Source organism: Cricetulus griseus (assembly GCF_003668045.3).
Source record: "Cricetulus griseus strain 17A/GY chromosome 1 unlocalized genomic scaffold, alternate assembly CriGri-PICRH-1.0 chr1_0, whole genome shotgun sequence".
Lineage (NCBI taxonomy): Eukaryota > Metazoa > Chordata > Mammalia > Rodentia > Cricetidae > Cricetulus > Cricetulus griseus.
In genome coordinates, this window is record NW_023276806.1 from 229,071,888 (window position 1) to 229,092,533 (window position 20,646).

Genomic DNA, 20,646 nt, shown 5'->3' on the forward strand with positions numbered 1-20,646 from the left:
AGGTTTGCCCGCCCTGCCTTTGTTGGAACAGCAATGGTGACTGGGGAAGGATGGGACTTTTTGCTGCTCAGGGCAGGGCAACCCTCATCACCTGGTTACACTGTACTCACAGGAGACAGACACATAGTAACAGTCAGATGCAGGAAAGGAAGTCATCAGTTCTTTAGGCCACAGTGGGAAAAGAGAAAGCAGAATGAATCCTGTTAGGCTCAGTCCAGCTGTCTTATCCTGTAGAAGAGAGAACAAGGTATAAATTCAGATCAGTGTCTCAAAAGGTGACTTTATAAACATCTCATCACACACTCAAACTGTACCATTCCCAGGAATGACCTCTCCCTGTTACAGACACTGCCCTTTAGGGTATCACTTTTTAAAACTAAAACAACACTGGCAATACAAAAAAACAAAAAACAAAAAACAAAACTGTACCTCCCAGTGGTAAGTGATACAATAGGAGATCAGCCTCTAGAGATGGAACTGAATGAGGAGGTGTGTGCTGGCTGAGAACGTCCAGGGCAACCTATCATTATGCCACAGCTCTCTCAGGGATGAGCCCTGACTGTAAGGACAGGCAAGCCTAAACATAGATGCTTTATCATCTTTTGCCCCTGAGAATAATCTCTTGTATTAACACTTATGGATGCATGAAGATCTAAAAGGCCTAGAGGAATCTAATGGTTCTTATCTCATGGAAGTTTCCAGAAATGTGACTGCAGATCCAGATAAGGATTAGGAAACTTGATGGAAGATTGCACATGAAGAGGACTAACTGGACTCCTGGTTACCTGTTCTCAGTAGGAACCTTTTCATATGACCTCTGAGAGCTGAGGATCAGGTCTCTGTCACCTCTGTCATTGCAGTGATGAATCTGTATATTATTTCCTTTATGCTTCACAATGGGGTTAATGTCAGCTCATCAGCACAGGAGAGAATAAGCCACTGTGTGGATGAAACTTTGCTCTCATGAGGCAGGGCACAGTCTCAGCTGGGATTGATATTCTCAGAGAGACAGGAACTCAGACCCTGCATTTTCCTTACCTTTATTCCTCCTCTTCCATATCAGAAAAGTCACCACAGCTCCCATAAGCACAGCTCCAAGAACCAGGCCAATAACAATTGGCATGATGGGGACAGAGGGCTTAGGAGTCTCTGACAGAAGAATAGAAAGAACAGTGAGGCCTCTGACCTCTACCTGTCAGTTATGACCCTGCAACAGTTCTCCTGAGTACTCCCACTCTCACTGTGAGATACTCTGTGCTCACTCCTACTGCTTACCCCATCTCAGGGTGAGGGGCTCAGGCAGCCCCTCATGGTTCACATGGCATGTGTATCTCTGCTCCTCCCCAGGAGGCACCACCACAGCTGCCCACTTCTGGAAGGTTCCATCTCCTGCTGGCCTGGTCTCTATCACCTCCATGTCCAGATTCTGGTTGCTCCCATCTCTCTGCCAGGTCAGGGTGATCTCAGCATGGTAGATATCCAGGGCCCAGCACCTTAGAGTGATATTCCCATCAGCTCTGACCTTATGGGTCACATGTAATTTTGGGATGTCTGAGGGAATAAATTGAAACTTTCAGGTATTTTTTTTTATTCTTTGTAAAGATCTGTCAATGTTCATTTAACCTTGTTTTGAATAGATGGGACAGTTTGCTAGAAGAAGAGATACACTTTAGCCTAAACCCAGGATAAAGGTGGGGTAATCTACTCCAAGGAAAGTTTCAGAATCAGTGTGAGTCAGCACAGAGCAGGAGACTCAGGATCTCCCTCTAGGAATATGGACTTCTGGTTCTCACTTGATGGAGACTGAGACTCAGCAACTCTGGGTCAGATCACAAATGTACATGGACAGTGTACAGGCCTCATTGAGGTCAGATTGAAAACGCAAATGGAAGGGAACTGCTGCTTAACTGGCAGACTGAAGTTCCCAGAGAGAAGACTTCTGTCTCTGGAGAGTCCCTCTCTGTTGTTGAGTTAGCAAACCCATGACACCCTTCCCCTTTCATGCAAGACCAAGTTAGTGTTCCAGCTTCCCCTGCAGAGGAAGAATCCTCAGGGGATAGGGGCTCCAGTAGTGGAGCCGGTGTGGCAGTTGCTTTTCTTACCTGTTCTCATCAAGAACGCCTTCTCATAGTGCAGCTCCTTGAGGAGGTAGTGCACACATCCATTCATTAGGTAAGGCGTCACAGATTTTGCAAACGCTGTATTCTCCCACTCTTCCATCAGGATCTCAGCTGCCTTGCCAAATGCAGTCCAAGTGTTCAGGTCCTCATTCAAGGCAATGTAATCATGGCCATCGAAGATTAATTTACATTGTCCATGACTGAACTTTCCTCCAGGCAGCACATCACAGGCAATCAGGATCTGCACCGTGTGATAACCTGTCCAAGCCCCTGCTCTCAGTCACTCTAAAGGGGCCAGGTTTTTAGGGCCCCCCTGGGGCTCAGTCCCTCCCCCTTGACCTTTATAAATGGCAGCATTTGAGTTTAAATTGTGTAGAAAACTGTGTCAATGTCCCAAGGCTCTCTACATCCTAGTCTATATGGGTCTCATTTTGCTGGGGCAAATCTAAGATATGGGGAAATGGAGCAAACCCATTGGGAGCTTGAAATGGGGGATTTCTGATTCAGGGTCACTCACCAGTTTCACTTTGATTGTACAGGTGAAGCACTTTCTTCAGTAAATCATTGTAGATGTCAATTAGTGCCAGAATGTCCCGTGTCACGTTATCCCAGTATTGTGGCTGGTGCTCATCCACCCAAGGAGCACAGTGCTCCAGCCTCCGAGTCTGTGCTATGGTGTTGAATCTCTGAATATGAATGTCATCCAAGTAGACACCAAGGATGAAGTGGGGCTCCAGGAGGTCAGGCCAGGTGAGGAGAGTTTGCAAAAAGCTCAGGGAGTGTGAACCTAAGTGCAGTGGGCATTTAGATATACACCTCCCACCTAGTGTCCTATGCTGCTGCCCACAGTCCTCCCAGGAGGGCAGGGAACTGGAGACAGGGGACAGGATGTAAAATGAATAAGGTCCTAGAAGCTTCTGGCTGTGCTAGGAGAAAGGCAGACTCCTGTAATCCAATCCCAGAGTTGGAATCTACTTTTATCCCTCCTGACACCCACACTCACCCTCTGGATGCCTGGTCATTGTGACATTGGACAGGATCAGCAGGACGAGAGCCTTGGGAACAAAGGTCTTCATCCTTCTTGAAGACAGGACACTGAGTCTCTACTTGTGTGTATTCAGTTTATAATCTTGATATGGAAATGGCTGATTGGCTTCTCTAAGAATTCCCAGTGGTAGTGAGAGAGGGTATTGTCATTGGGTCATGGAAAAATGAACTCCTCAAAGGGGAATCTCCAGGGCACTGCTTTCCCAGCTCAGACCCAGCTCTGGGACCTGGGATCATAGCAGCAGTGTACAGGGACAAATTGGTTATCCTGGGCATTGTCAACCTCATCCTGATCAAAATATCCTTCTGAGTCCAGCCCAGAGGCCATTCAGTCAGAATTTTCTGATGGGGGATGTCGTTTTGTATGCTGTGAATATGTGTTTCTCTTATTGGTTGATGAATAACGCTGTTTCAACCAATGGACAGACAGGGTATTGCCAGGCAGTAAGATGCCATGTAGTTGCCAGTAAATTACAACATCCAGGCATTCTCCAGTAAGCTAAGACCCCATGGAGATACATTGATTAATAGTTATGGGTTAATTAATAAGTGAGAGGCAGCCAATAAGAAGTCTGAGCTATCAGCCAAAGAGTTTATAATTAATGATTTTTCTCTGTTTTTTTTTTTTGTGACTAAACAGCTGCAAGACTGGGCAGGGCAGAAACTTCCCTCCACAATCCTCACACTGAGATATCAGGATGTCATCAGAGTCTTAGAAATGCATTGGACATCAGAGGTACTTATGCTTGTGTGGATTATGTCAATCCTTGTTCACTATGTTAGGAACTGAGAATTTTATTCATGTGCCTTATTGATCATTAATGATAAGGTGCTTGTAAGCAAAATGTTTACAAAAATACAGTAATGTGGTGAAAATAATACATCTTCTCACTAGACGGTCTTAGATTCTGATTCTCCTTTCCAACACTTTAGTGTTATGTGCAGTATAGGAAAAGCATGTTCACAAAAATGTACACAGTTGATATTTTAAGATTTATTTTTATATTTTATTTACGCGTATATTTGGTTGTATATATGTGTGTGTGAAGGTTGGAAGTACAGCAGAGACTCTTAGAAACCCTGGAATAGGAGGGACAGGAGGTCGTGGACTTAAACACTTCAAGGACTCCAAATGTGGTTAACTACACAGTTTAGCCTTCTCTCCAGCCACAGTGGAGAGTGTTTTTATTAACATCTTCAAATCATTTTAGTCATTTCTTTTCTTTTTGATTCCTGGAACTGTCTTCTTGACAACATCTTTCTGAGTCCTAGCCCAGATGCTGATCTGTCTGACAGGATCAAGGAAGGAGAGAAAAGCAAAGACTTATGTCTCTCACTGAAGTGTGCAGCTCTGGTCCCTGATCTGGAACTCCCATGGCCTCACAGTTATGCCATTGTTCTTTCCTGACAGGCCCAGTCCACCTGCAATAAGCCTTGTCTTTCTGGTCATCTTATCTCACAGGAGCCTGGTGGAGGCAAGGAAATTAGGATGGGAGTTGGCTGCTGTGTCAGTGGTCATATAGTTCATGTCCCAAGAGAGCACAGAGGAGAAGAGACAGGAGCTGAGAGGATAATGTGCTTCTGACAGGACTGTGAGGATTCCCAGCTCAGACATCAGCACAACATCTCCATATGACACCAGGCAGATGCCTCAACCGAACCCCAAGCCAAAGTATCTAGCACAGTTCTCTGGACTCCCCTATGGGACCTTCTAAACACATGATATTCTCCAACTTGGGAGTGTATTGGCCACCATTTCATATCTCAGAGACTAAGGACCCTGACATCATTCCTAATTCCATTTCGTTGGGAGCTATACAGAGGTGGTCTCTCATTGTCTCATCTGCACCCACACAGCCATCATTACTCAGTTCTGATCTTAATTTGGTGCAATTCAGACACATGTTGCAGAAAATTGGCCAAAGCCTTCAACAGACCCAATGCGTTCCCTTTCTGGTGCACTGCTGCCCTCTACTGGCAACGCTTCAGGGTCAGCTGGCAAAATATAGTTAGGGAATCAAGCCCATTTTTGTAGCTAAGATGCAGAAAAATCGTTTCTCACACAATGGGGGCAACCTTCTAGCCAATTGGAACCAGGAGAGAGATCACACACCTATAAATGTGACGGCATTAGTACTCTGAGATACTAATCAAGTACTTTTCTCTTTTTCTTTGTAACCAGTATATTAAAAAGACATTCACACATTTCTGAGATGGTTTGAATTCTGACATCCAGACTTAAGGACATGAACATATGGTGACTTTAAGCATTCATTACGACTATTCATCGCAATTGGAAATTATATCAATGTCACATTGAGATGACTTTGGAGCATAAATGAAATGGTTTAAAACCAGCTTACAACATGCATAAAGAACACTTTATACATGTATGTTACTTTTCCATGTGCAGGTCTTTTCTCTGTGGCAGATACTAAACAGGCCTTTTCATGCTGAGATGGACTAGAAGACTCCATCTCTCTCTCTGGACATGGGGCAGGTGTTGAGCATGGCTAAAACCCTGCTAAACTCTGATGTCACTGTTAATATTAATGAGTTCTAGGAGTCAAGAGATGGCCCAGTGGTTAAGAGCACAGGCTGCTCATCCAGAGGTGGTGAGCTTAATTCCCAGCAACCACATGGTGGCTCCCAACCATCTATAATGAGGTCTGACACCCTCTTCTGTCCTGCAGACATTCATGCAGGCAGAACACTGTATACATAGAAAATAAATAAATCTAAATATATGAATGAGTCTTATATATTTATATTGTGAGCCCTCTTTCTGATGTTAGTTTTCCTGTAATAAACAGACACTCGAGATGGGACAATTTGACTAACTACTAATCTGAGATTGGACTCCCCTTTGCTGTTGGAGGAACCTTGAGTAAAGCCACTGTTTCCAGACAATGTGATAAAACAACTTAACAAAAAACAATTTAGACACTCTGGCTCAGGGAACATTTCAGAAGGGGAAAGTTTTTAGGAAAGTTAGTGGCTATATCCATAAAGCCCCACCCACATGACTGCCCTAAGATGAGCTGAACAAGGACAATACCAATAGACATCTCCAAGCAAATAGAAAAAGGTGCCCGTGTCCTCAACCCTACACAAAGAACTGCAGACACCTAAGGAAAGCACACCAACTGGTTATCCAATACCACATAGCCAGCCTTGAAAACACACATACAAGTTACATTATACAGACGTGGTGGTTTGAATAGGAATGGCCCCATAGGCTCATGTGTTTGACTGCTTGGCCCATAGCGAGTGACACTATTAGGAGGTGTGATCTTGCTGGAGGAAGTGTGTCACTGTGGAGGAGGCAGGCTTTGAGGTCTTATATGTTCAAGGTATAACCAGGGTGGCTCACAGTCTACAACTTCTGCCTGCAGATCATGATGTGGAACTCTCAACACCTTTTCCAGAATCGTGTCTGCCTACACTCTATGCTTTCCATCATTATAATAATGGAATAAAATTCTGAAGGTGCTGGGCCCTGGAATTCTGCCCTGCTGAGATCACCCGAACCTGCCAGAGGGATGGGAGCAACCAGAATCTGGACATGGAGGTGATATAGGCCAGGCCTGCAGGAGACAGAATCTTCCAGAAGTGGGCAGCTGTGGTGGTGACTACTGGGAGGAGCAGAGCTACACATGCCATGTGGATCATGGAGAATTACCTGAGCCCCTCACCTGAGGCGGGGTAAGGACTGGAAGTGAGCACAGAGCCTATTACAGTGAGAGTCGGAGTCCTTGGGAGAACTGTTGCAGGGTCATGACTGACAGCTGGAGGTCAGAGTCCTCACTGTTCCTTCCATTCTTCTGTCAGAGCCTCCTCATCCCTCTGTCCCCATCATGCCAATTGTTACTGTCTCCCTGTGAATATGAAGCCCAGCTGAGAGTGTGCCCTGCCACATGAGAGCAAAGTTTCATGCACACAGTGACTTATTCTGTCTTGGGAAGCATAAAGGGAACAATGAGCAGATTCATCACTGCAATGATAGAGGTGGCAGAGACCTGATCCTCAGCTCCCAGAGGTCAGATGGAAAGTTTCCTACTGAGAACAGATAACCAGGAGTCCAGTTAGTCCTCTTCATGTGCAATCTTCCATCATGTTTCCTCATCCTTCTCTGGATCTCCATTCACAGTTCTGGAAACTTCCCTGAGATAAAGATCAGGAGACTTCTATAGATCCCATTGACCCTGCATCCTAAATGACCATCTGACTGGAGGTTTATCTCCATTGACGGTGTCAGAGTGTTAATATAACCAAATCTTCTAAGGCAAAGAAGGATATTTTAAAAGGGGTCAGCTATTTTTAAGGAATAATTAGGCCAGAAGGAATAGATCTTCTATGGATGTTCACCTGGCAAATAGTTTTATCTTTCCCACAAAAGTGGGTGAATATTCTGTCTTTTTACCAGTTTTTAAAATCTGAAATGCTAAGAAAATGCAGTGTAATGTAAATATGTATGTTTCATCGTCTGATGGCCATATCATAGATATTCCTTGACCAAGGTACCATAGCTTTGAGACAGTGAAATAAACACCTCTGTTGACAGAAACAGGGGATACCCAGAGACAATGACTCCAGACTCATCCTCAGTATCACACACAGGTCCCATTCCCTGTAGATCCGGGGAACAAAAGCAGACAAGTCAGGGATGCCCCCCTCCTCAGGATGGAGGACAGCAGGACAGACGGCCGCAGTCCACTAGAATCTCCCAGTTACACTTTCCAATGTCAGAAACAGCTGTGTGAGATAGGAAGTGATGACCAGACATCTCTAAAAAATATAAGCAACTGAAAGAGGGAAACTTTACAGACCAGAAGGAGGAAAGACCCTGGTTTCCTAAAGGAGAATTCGGGTGTTTATAGAGGACCCCGTCCTGGGAGAAGGAGATGCCAGAGCTCTGTTGAAGTCAGTCCCAGTATATCTCCAATGATTTTTTGCAGATTTTTTAAAATTTGAATTAGAAACAAGACTGTTTTACATGACAATCCCAGTTCCCTTCTCCCTCCTGTCCTCCCCTACCACACTCCCCGCCAACTAAAACCCTACCTATCACATATCCTTTCTGTTCCACCTGGATGGTGAGGCCTTCCATAGAGTGTCATCAGAGTCTATTGTATCCTTTGGGATAGGGCCTAGGCCCATCCCCGTGTCTCTTGGCTCAGGAAGTATGAGCCAAGTATGAGCCACTACGTGGAATGGGCTCGCAAAGTCCATATCTATGCTAGGGAGAATTACTGAACTACTACAGGAGGTCCTGTAGATTTCTGAGATTTCCTCACAGAAATCCATGTTCCTGGGATCTGAATCAGTCCCATGCTGGTATCCAAGCTATCAGTCTGGGGCGAAAGAGTTCCCCAGTGTTCAGGTCAGCTATTTCTGTGGGTTTTACCAGCCTGGTCTGGACCCCTTTGCTCTTCACTCATCCTTCTCTGCATCCTAATTCCAGTTCAATTCAGTGAACTACTTCCACCAGCTGCTGGATGAGGGCTATCGGGTGGCATATAAGTCAGCCACCAATCTCATCATCAGGGGAGGGCATTTAAGGTAGCCTCTCCTCTGTTGCTTAGATTGTTAGCTGGTGTCATCTTTGTAGATCACCAGACATTTCTCTGGTGCCTGATTTCTCTGTAAACCTAAAATGTCTCCCTCTATTATGGTATCTCCATTCTTGTTATCTTCCTTTCTTCACCTAACTCAAACTTTCTGCTCCCTCATGTCCTCTGCATCCCTCCTCTACTCCCCTTCTCATTCTCCTAGCTCCCTCTCCCCTCTTCCCGTGCTCAGCAATGTGGGAGTGAGACCTTCACAGTCATGCTGCGTGAACAGTGAACAGGTCTGGGAGAGGCCATGGTTCACAATAGGAATGAAAGGGAACTGCTGTTTATTGGACAGAATGAACTGTCCTGACAGAAGTGTGAGCCTTGCAAGAGCCCCTCTCTTATGCTGAATCAGGAGCACTCTTGCACCTGTGTTGCAAGGCAGAGTCCTTATCCCAGCTGCTGTCTGCTGAGGAGAACTCCTCAGGGGACAGGAGCTACAGTCTCAGAGAAGATGGACCAGTTCCTTTCCTTACCTGTTCTCAGCAGAATCTCCTTCCCTTTCTCAAGGTGTTTTTTGAGACTATCCACGCAGGTGTCCTCTAGGTATGTCTTCAAGAATTCTGCTGAACCCCATATCTTCCACTGGTACCTGATGATTCTTGCTGCCATGCCACCTGCTGTCCAGGTGTTCAGATCCTCGTTCAGGGCAATGTAAGTCGCTGTCATAGATTAATTCATAGTATCTGCCACCAAAGTACCCTGCAGGCAGCACCGTACATCTGGACTGTGTGATATCCTGGCCAAGTCCCCACTCTTAGTCACGCCCACAGACCAGACCCCTTGGTAGGCCCCTCCATTTGGTGGGCCCAGCGATTTGACTTTTCTAATTGGCTAGATTTGGACTTAAGCTACACTGAAATCCAGGTCAGTGTCCTATGGCTCTCTGGAGTCTATACTCCAGGGGCCACATTTTCTGAGGGCGAACCTCAGACATGGTGACCAGGATCAAACCCATGGGGACCTTGAATGTTGGGATTTCTGATTGGAGTTCACTCACCGGTTTTCCTCTAGTTGTAAATGTGGAGCACTGCTTTCAGTTCTTCTGTCAATTGCTTTGTGAGATTCAAGGCTCTCTGTGTCTCATACTCCCAAAAATCGGGTTTTCCTGATGCATCCAGGGAGCATGGGGTTTCAGCCTTGACTTGTCGGTTCTGCTGTTGTATCCCATGAATAGGGTGTTGTCCACATAGCCAAGGTAGGTGTACTGGGACTCCACAAAGCTGGGCCAGGTTAGGAGGGTTTGGAAAAAAGAGCATTGTGTGTGAGCCTATGTGAGATGGGCCTTTAGATTCTTACCTTCCTACTGGGATCCCATGCTGGTGCCTGGGGGCTCCAATTGAGGGTCTTCAGCAGGGGTTGGGGGTCAGAATGCAGAATGGAGAAGGGAACAGGCTGGTCTAGCTGGGATGGAGAGGAGACAAGTTCCCTGGTGATGCTATCCTGGGGTAGGAGTCCTGTTGCTGCTCTGGCTTAGGTCCTTTCACTCCACACCAGCACTCACCCTGTTGATATTGGTAGGAGCCAGGTTGGCCAGGAGCAGCAGCAGGAGAGCCTGGGGTGCAAGGGTCTTCATCCTATAGTATGAGAGCAGACCGAGTCTCTGCTTGTCTATTCTCGGTGTAGTCTTAATGTGGAGGAGTCTGATTGGCCTATCTGAGAATTCCCAACAGAAGTGAAACAGACCTTACACATTGGGTCATGGAGAGATGAAAACCTGGAGGAGGAATCCCTAGGACCCTGATTCTTCAACCCAGATTCATCTCCGTGTCCTGGCATCCTTGGAGAAATTTAGGAGGACAAGTGGCATACTCTGATCTTTGTCCTGCTGGCCCTCATCACAACATTCTTCTGTGTCCAGCTCACAAGGCTATTGAGTCAGCAATCCTCAAACATGTCCATATTTTGATGTCTACATAGTTTAGAAATGTATTTGCTCTCCAAGGCACTCCTGATTATGTACATTGTATCAATCCAGGTTCATCGTGTTAGAAACTGAGAACTTTTGAGACATTTCTTTTATGAACACATTAATAACAAAGTGTAGATGAGCAGAGTGTTTACAAAAAGTAATGAGTATTTTCCAAAGCATACTGATATGGTGAAAAGATGTAGACATTTCTGCCTGCTCTTGTCGTCATCGTCACCACTAAAAAATTCCTCAGATTCTGATTCTCCTTTTTAACATCTCAGTTTTATTTACAAATTTCAAAATACAGCTTCTCAGAAATACGTAGATATATTTTTAAGAAAATTTCAGTTTGTGCTTATGTGAATGTTAGTGAGTCAATGTGTGTGGGGGGAGTGCAGTTGTCTCTGGTGGTTACAAGAGGATGATAGAAACTCTAGAGGAAAATGCATAGGAGTTGTGAGTTCCCAGAGTGGTGGACTCCAGCTCTGCTCCACTTTACATACGAGCAATCTCTGCAGGCACTGCAGGGATACTTTTAGTAACATCTTCAGATCATTTCTTTCTTTTGAGGCTGAACTGAAACTCACAGAATTCTACACACATCCTCCTCTCTACTGCTGAGTTGATGCAAATGTTGTGTGTTCTCACATTTCCTAATGTGGGGAACATACACAGATATAACACCCACATTCAGGAGTACCTTTGAGGGCAGATCAATTTCTAAGGTTGTGTAGGCATTCTGACAGCCCAGTGGTCTAATATTGCTGACTTATTGACCTCTGGTCTGTATTTAGAAGGCTTTGTGACAAAGACCAGGGGACCAGTATCAGAGTAAGCAATTTGTCCTCTGACACTGTATGTGGATCCCGGGCACCAGGGCTGTGTCTGAGTTGCAGAGTTAGGGCCCTAGAGATTTCTCTTCCAGGAGTTCACCTTTACCCTTACCCAGCCCAGTTGTTCTCTAACTCGGCCATTGGGAATTCTTAGAGAAGCCAATTAACCTCCTCAATGTCAAGACTATAAAGTGAACATAGACCAGCAGAGACTGTGCTCTTCCCCACCAAGCAGGATATAGACCCTTGAGACCCAGGTACTCTTCCTGCTGCTTCTGGCTGCAGTGGCTCTGACTCAGTCTCCAGAGGGCAAGATTTGGTGTCTGGAGAGAAAGGCTCCAACTTGGAATAGCAAAAGGAATCCATCCCTGCAGGGGCAGCATTACTCATGGCTGTGTCCTTCCTAGCCCAGCCATCACCCTCTGTTTCTGTCGCCATTCTGCATCTTAGCCCTGCTTCTTTCTCCCTTCCCATCCCCACCCAACATGGGTTCCTAGGAGGAGGGCTAGAATTTCACCTAAGGCTGCCCCTAGGCTCCAACTCCTTGCTTTATTTCCAATGCCTTCTGACCTGGCCAAGTTTCATGGGAGAACCAGTACATTTTTGTTGGCTATGTGGACCACACACCATTCCTGAGAGACCCCAGACCTGGATCCCCACTTGCCATGGATTGAGCAGTAGGATCCAGAGCATGGATAGAGGCAGACCCAGAGCCCTGAGACTTGGAAAACACTGCACAGAAGAGCTGAAGAAAGCGCTCCCTATCTACATCCGGAGTGCCACTAGTGAGTGAACCCTCACCAGAAGTCCCAACCTTCCGTGTCACCATTGGGTTACCTTTGGTCACCACTTCTGATATTTGCTGCAGAAAATGACACTGGACACTGTAGAATCCAGCAAACTACAGGACACTAACTGGGTTTAAGTGAAAATCTGACAGGTTAGAGACCGAGTGGATTCTGAGCCCATTCTCTCATAGTTCTGTTGTATTTACAGTGTAGAAAAAATAATTTGCTGGAAATATAAAGGAAGGACATTTTAAGAATTGTTCAAAATTTTTGTTGATATGTATGTTTATGTGTCAATGCATTGTGATATAGAGGGGGCAGTTGTCTGTGGAGGTGGAAGGTGGTGTTAGAAACCCTGGAGTAGGTGGATGCACAGGAGGCTGTGAGCAGTCAAACTCCTGGGATGCCAACTCTGGTCCTCTGTAGGAAAACCAAGCACTTTACAGGGTATCTATCTCTCCAGCCACACTGGGAACTGTTTAACATCTTCAGATGTTTTTTTCTCTTTTTGTGGCTGGCGTGGAACTCACTGAGATCCACATGTGTCTGCCGCCTGAGTTCTGAGATATAAAGCATGCACCACTGACCAGTGTACCTGGAGACTCTTACGTTTCACACGTTACTAGATTGACACACTTACTACCTACATTCATTTCAATGTAATGGGAAACACCATTGACTGCTTCCTAGTGTGCTAAATTGATCCATGCTAATAACAGAGTTTTGTTTATTTAGTGGCTGTTGTATTATTACATTGTACTTTTAAAAAGGAGAATATTGTTGACTAAGTTCATTAGTCTCTCAGTGTTCACACAACAAATAAATACGGTCAAATCTCACCTGTTAACATTATCATAAATTTCACCAAATGTTTATGTGCATTAAGAAGTGGTCAACGTTATGGTGAGGAATTCAAGTAATTTCAAACTGGTAACGTTCTTATCGGAGGTCAGAGTTTACCACTTCTGTAGGGAGCTGTAGGAGGGCTGACGGGAATTAATTGATTCACATTTTATATTTTACTAGAAAAAGCAAGATTCCTAAATATGTTTCAATAAACTACAGGGTGGGCAGGGAGAGAGTGTTCTACCCCAGTGTGTGTCATTGACTGCAGGGTCTTATTTTTGGACAAGCATTATTCACATCGGGTCTTTCTTTTTGTGCAGTTATCTGGCATTCTTTTCAGGTGGTTGTGGATAGCCTTTTTGTAATCTGTGAACATGCGTCTCTGCCTAAGATGTCATCTTACTAGTTTATAAAGAGCTTGTTAAGTATTCAGGCATCTGTACTGGCCATCTTTGGGGTTCTGACAGGATAAGCCCTCAGCTGTAGCCACTAAGAGCACAATCTGTGCATATTCACTATTTCCCCCTTTTGAAAGGGCTCTGCTTACTTCCCATCATTCTCTCTCTCTTTCTCTCTCTCTGTCTGTTCCCCTCTCTCTCCCTCTCTTTCCTTTCTCCTCTCTCCTGCTGCTCCTGTCTCCAGAAGCCAGTCTCCCCTTCCCCTTTCATTATCCCTTTCCCTAATATCAAACACCTCTTCTTGAAATCCATCACATGGTATTTTTCTCTGGAGTGCTGCTTTTCTTTTTTTCTGTAGAACAAGAACAGGTCATTCCTTTCTTGAAATGCATAAAATACATCATATTTTCTGTTCTGCTGATATATAATCCAATACCGATTCTCCAGTCACATCAGTTATGAGCATAAAGTATATCATGTAACCTCAAATCTCTAACAGTGGAAGGCTTAAACAAGAATGGATGCACTAGAATAATGCTGCTTCCTTTGATGTGACAGCTCAGCATCCATCTCCCTCCCCCTCAAATGGTTTCTTCAGCATCTTAGAGTAGTGAGGATTGGTTTAGTCTCATAACCAAGTTAGAGTGAAGACATTGGCCACTGGCCACATAATACACATGCTTCAGTTTTAAAAAATTTCTGAATCTTGGGAAACTGTTCTCTTGTTAACTACTTTACACTTTCTAAAAGAAGTTATTGTCCAAAGCTGGAAGAAGTTAAGTCTTCTCAGATGAGCATGGAAATGAATGGAAGGAGATAAACAAAAAATAAAATTAAAAAAGATGAGGTCTGATGGGGAGCAGCCAAATAAGAAAATCAAAAAAGGAACAGTAATTTAAAGTTTATTCCCGTTATAATGCAGGTGATTCTGATTTTATGGTAGTATCATATAGCATACTTCTGAGTCTATTCCCGAGATACTCTGTTGTACTTATCTCTGTCTGTTATATAGACCTGTGCAATCTCTGTCACTAGGGGGTCATCTGGGTTTGGTCACATAGCAGTGAACAAATGGATAAAAGAACTTTAGAAATAGTTAAACAGGAGACCACCGTGATCTTAGAATATCAAGACAAATGCTGCCATTACTGTTAATATTTGGATGATAAATTATTGTTGTAAATGCAACCTTAGGTGGTTTGAAGGGGTAGTCTGCAAGTTTGACTTCTCAAATATACTCTTCAATGAGTAATGGAGAATCTGCCAGGTGGATGACTGTGTTCCAGGTCCCGGGATTCAGCTATGAAGAGCAGGCAAACATCACCACCCTGGGATTTTGAAAAGAAGGCTTAGTTGGTAGAAGTGCTAAGTGTTAATACAGTGAACCTGAGTTCATTTCTAATCAAACAAAATGGATCACACAAATCTTCCTGTTACTCCAACCCTTGGAATCAGCAGGAAGGGGACAGCTTAGGTAGAGGGAAGTCTCCCTCATTCTGCATGTCTGTCCCTTCCCATTTCCCACTCAGCCATGCAACAGCTATGCAGCCATGGGAGCAGCCCCAGGTCACAAACCCAAATCCTGGCACCAATATAAGACCAGAACTAAGCAATGACTGTCTGCACACAGATGTGACAAGAGGAGGCCACATCTGCATAGGACCCAAGAGAACGAAAATGGCAAGTTCACTGGGTCCATAATCTTAGAGATTTTAAATGGTGGTCATAGCATGGGTGGTATGACATTGTTTAGAAGTTCCCCATGAGTATACAGAGTATTGTGCTGCATGTCTGAATCCTGTGGGTCAATGCGTTGTCATAGGGTGACCCTGGGGAGTGTATGCATTGGGAATTATCAGAGATATGTCAGTGGTAACATATTTCTCAGCTCCTGCTGCTTCTACTCTTGGCCACCCAGGACATGGTATGCATGGCTACTGACAGAGCAGTCACCTCCCATCCTAATTTCCTTCAGATCCCTGTCATCCCTGATCAGCAGGTAGCAGAGGCTTAGTGCAGGTGGCCTCATCTGGACAATGAAAAACCATGACACAAGAGTGAGACAAAAACAAAACAAACCCTGAATCAGGGCCCAGGGGAGGACACTTCGGTGAAGTCCATAGTCCTTTATTTTACTTTCCTTCCTTGATCCTGTCAGCTATACCAGCATCTGGACTAAGACTCAGAAGGATGTTGTGAACAGGACCAGTACAGTAATCACAGTAAGCAACTTGTCCCCAGACACTGCTCCCAGGGTACCAGGCCCTAGAACTGGATCTGAGGCAGGGAAGCAGGACTCTAGAGATTCCTCCCACACTAGTTAATCTTTCCATTACTCAACCCACCAGGTCTCTGTCACTGCCACTGAGTATCTTAGAGAAGCATCATCCTGAAGACCAGAGTTACAAAGTGGACAAGGACCAGTCTGGACTCCCTCCAGCTATGCCACTTCTCTGCTCTTTCCTCTGAGGCTGGCTTCCTGCAGCCCTGGCTCATATTCAGAGTGGTGGGCTACTTGTTAGACAAGCTGATTGTGGGAAGCAATAGAGATCGTGTACTTGCTCTGCCCTTACAGCCTGAGCAGGGATGGTGACAGTCATTAGTTAGTTAACGATCCAGCAAATCAGCAGAGGTCTTTGTAAAATGTCACTTGGCCACTGGTGTGGTTGAGTATTGCCTTTTTCATAATCTTTCCTATGCTATGGCTGCTTGTAAATTTTTTAAAAATATATATCTTGCTTGCATCCCCTTCTCCCCTTTATTTGTCTATTTTTAATTTTTATTTTGTTTGCATGTTTGTTTCTCATATAGGATTTCTCTGTGTAGCCCCAACTTGGAACTCGTTTTGTAGACCAGGCTGGTCTATAATTTAGAGGCCTGTGTATCTCTGCCTCTTTAAGCTGGGAATTAAGACATGTACCATCACTGCCTGGTTTAACTTTGCTTGTTATGACACTTATTTTCTGCATGTATTTCTGTGTACCATGTTCATGCTTAGAGGCTGTGGAGGCCACAGAGGATCTCTGGGTAACCTGTGACTGGAGTGAGATTGTTGGGAATGGATGGTTGGTATCCCACTTGAGCTGGAAGAGGGCTCAGCTGTTTAGAGCACTTGCTTGTCTTGCAGGAGACCAGAGTGTGTTCCCATGAACTAGGCTTCCCAGCCCACAGGCTGCACAGCTCCAACCTATGGTTTCTGTTGCCCTCTTTTGGCCCACTCAGGCAGCTATAATACTGGCATGCCAATATGGGGAGAATGTGGGGGACTGAAAAATAAATATATATATATATATATATGCATATATATGCTATATATAAATTAACTTTGACATACATTTGTGAACATGTACATTTCTGGCCTTCAAAAAGCCAGAAAGTCTAAAGAGAATATACAAGTGGGAAAGGTGAGGAGGACATACAGAAATGTAATCATGCTAATAATCTCTTTATCATATCACTGTATTTGGAAAATTTATATCAGGAAACTTCTTTGTACAATCAAGTAGTTACATCTTCAAAGAAGGAAATGTCCCAAAATATGAGTTCTTTACTTGGTAACCATGGATTGATATCCACAGGAACATTATTTCTGTTGAAACCCACACAATTTAAGACAAGTGTAGAGATCCTGACTTCAAAGTGTAGAGATCTGACTCCCTGGACTCTGAGATGGACTCAGAAGGATGATTATGTGAGGACCAGGAGGACAGACATCAGGGTAAAGCAATGTGTGCCCAGGCTCTGCTCCCTGGATATGAGGCCCCAGCAGTGGTTCTTAGGTGGGAAATCAGGACTGCAGAGATGCTGCCCCAGGATGTAGTTCTTCCACTACCCAACCCAACAGGTGGCTGTCACTCTCACTGGACATTTTTAGGGAAGCCATTCTGCCTCACTGAGATCAGGGTTTGGAAATACACAGAATACAATGCACACTCAGACTTGAGCATTATTCATGATGCTGATCTCTTTGTCTCTCTTTCTGCTGGAGGTGGCTTCCTTGGCTGTGGGTGCTCTTCTTCCTCTCCACCCTGCAGCCCTTGCAGTACAGCGAAGAAATCTCTTCTCTTCCAACTCCACACAAAAAGTGACACCAGACACCAGAGGGTGAGTGCAGGGTCCAGAGGGATAAGTTATCTCTGCACAGCTGAACAAGGGTGCAGGGAAGCAGCTTCTCTGCCCTTTCCCAACCAGACCCTCATGCTATACCAGCTGGGCAGGTCCTTGCAGTGAGCTCTCCTGTTCAGTGCACCTACTGGGCACCTGTCCCTTAAAATCCTTCTTACCCTAGACTCACAATCTATATTACCTCTCTATACCCTATTATCCATATTTTGCTTCCCAGAGCCTGGGGTCATTACTCTCAAGTAAGTGAACCACATGTTCTTTGTGGGATTACACAGTAAGATGCAGATAATCTGGATGCAATTTGGGGTACAACCTGTAGAGAAGGTGTAATGTGGAAATCACAGGCAGCAATCCCTGTACCTTCCATCTTAGAGTGTACTTGAGGGCCCTGCTCCACTCTAGCAAACAGAGACAGAATGGTGAGTGACCAAGATCCATCCCCAAGAGCAAAAACACAGCCCAAACACATACTAATCTACCACATCAGTATGTCTGCCAAATCAGACTCCCTTCATCCACAGGGACTGAATGTCAAGCCAGGAAACTTTACAAAAAGAAAGTCCCTAACTGAACAAAACTTGTTCAAAGATGAGACCCTGCAGTCAAGGTCACGCTCTGTGGGTAGATGTCTTCTTCTTGCACAACCACTAGTTTTTCTACAATATACTTGAGAGATTGTCATTTGTTTCTCCTAATGTAGCATGTGAATCCATTATATTTCCTCCCAGCCCTCTGCAGACCACTGCGGCAATGACAGACTCTAAGCTCTCAGGAGAACTTTAAGTTTTGACAGGAGTTGACTCCCTCACCACATTCTTACACACTTAAAATGATCACAAAAGATCTTGGTAAATTTTGTGATAATTTTAACACCTGAGATTTGATAAAATTTATTTAAACATTTAAACACTGATAACTGAGGAACCTGGTCAACAATATATTCATTTCTAAACATAAAATTTAATACTACAAAATGACTACAAAATGCACTCTGCAAACAAGATTCTCCTATGGTCATGGGGCTGCAAACTATGAAACTTTCAAAGATGTTTCATGTTCCAGTACTTAGGTAGCACCTGGTTCAATCTACTGAATTCCAAAGGGTAAAATTCTTCAATTAATCTATTGTGGTGATCCATGCCTCTATCTCAGTACCCAGAGAGGAGGGACATATGGATGTTTGTGATTTCCAGGCCAGCCTCAAAAAACTAAAATGATCTGAACTGGTTAATAAAAAATAGTTCCCCTGTGGCTGGAGAGATGGCTAAACTGTACAGAGGACCAGAATCAGAGTCCCAGAAGTTTGGCAGCTCACAACCTGCTGTGTGTCCTACTCTAGGGTTACTAAGAGCCTCTTTTGGCTTCCACTAACTCTTTCACTCCTAACATTCACACAGACACAAACAAACAAACACAGAAACAAAAGTAAAAATAAATCTTAAAAGTATCTTCTCTGTACATTTTGGGAATTTTTTTCCCACACTGCACATAAAACCACAATGTTAAAAAGGACAAATCAGAATGAAGATACATCTAGTGGGAAAGGTTAGGATGAGAACAGGTAGATGTGTAAGCATCTATTAGTTTCACCAAATCGTTGTATTTTGGAAAACAGTCTTTTGCTTTTGTAATCATTCTGCTTACATGAACTTTATCAATAATGTTTAATAAAACAAATGTTTAAAATTCTCAGTTCCTAATGCAGTGAACATGGATTGACATAACCCACACAAGCATAAATAACTTTGAGGGTCAATCAATTTCTAAGATTCTGTAGACTTCCTGATATCTCAGGGTGAGAATTGCTGGCTCAATGGCCTCTGGTCTGGAATGAGAAGGATATTTTTGCCAGGATGAGGTGGACAATGAACAGGGTAATCAACTTGTCCCCATTCACTACCCCTAGGGACCCAGGTTTCAGAGCTGGGTCTGAGCTGGGAAAGCAGGGCCCTGGAGATTCCCCTTCCAGGAGTTCATCTTTCCATGACCCAATAACAATGCTCTCTCACTACCATTGGGAATTCTTGGAGAAGCCAATCAGCTTTCTCCATATCATGATTATAAACTGAACACAGAGAAGCAGAGACTCGGTGTACAGTATTCAAGCAAAATGAAGTCCTTTGTTCCCGAGGCTCTCCTCCTGCTGATCTTGGGCACCCTTGCCCTGACCAGGAATCCAGAGGGTGAGTGTGAGTGTCAGGTGGGAAGGACCTAACCTGGGAAATAAACGGATTCCAGCTCTGGGGCTGCAGCATAAGAAAGTCTGTCTCACCCCTAGATCAGAGAGAAACTTCTGTCCCTTATTTATTTTACTTCCCTCTCCCCTGTCTCCTGCTCGCATCTTACCTGGGAGGACTGTGGGGAGCAGTGTAGGGTACTATGTGGGAGGTCTAGATATAAAGGCCACTGCACTTAGGTTCACACTCCCTGAGCTATTTGCACACATTCCTCACCACGCCTGACCTCCTGGAGCACCAGTTCATCTGTGCTGCCTACTTGGATGACATTCATATTGAGAGACTCAACACCAGAGGAGAAACTCCAAGGATGGAGCACTGTGCACCTTGGGTGGATCAGCAGAAACCAAAATATTGGAATGAATCGACTGATGATATCCTTGTTCGACTTGGCTTATACAAAGGCCTACTTAAGAGAGTGCTTGACATCTACAATCAAAGTGAGACTGGTGAGTGACCCCTGTACCACTAACCCCAAATTTCATATCCCAATGGATTTATTCCAATTCTCCATATCCAAGGTTTCACCAGTAAAATGAAACCCACGTAGACTAGGCTACAGAGAAACTGGGAACACTGATTTCTTCACAATTTAAGCTTAAACGTGGCCATTGACAAAGGGAAAGTGGGAGGCCCTGAGCCACAGAAGGGCTCCAAGGAACCTGACTGTGTGATAATGGCTGATAGTAGGGGCTTGGGCAGGATATCACACAGTGCAGTTCCGG

General features: G+C 44.5%; 1 protein-coding gene across 1 annotated transcript; it reads right to left on the minus strand.

The window, feature by feature from the left end:
- Positions 1-1,000: 1,000 nt before the first annotated feature.
- LOC100757234 (H-2 class I histocompatibility antigen, alpha chain) lies at positions 1,001-10,358 on the minus strand. Its single transcript, XM_027388684.2, has 6 exons — positions 10,287-10,358; positions 10,082-10,186; positions 2,638-2,851; positions 2,103-2,378; positions 1,276-1,551; positions 1,001-1,149 (listed from the first exon to the last, which is right to left on the minus strand). Exons 1-6 carry the CDS (start codon positions 10,356-10,358, stop codon positions 1,001-1,003), a joined length of 1,092 nt encoding a protein of 363 aa, XP_027244485.1.
- Between the last annotated feature and the right edge of the window lie 10,288 nt (positions 10,359-20,646).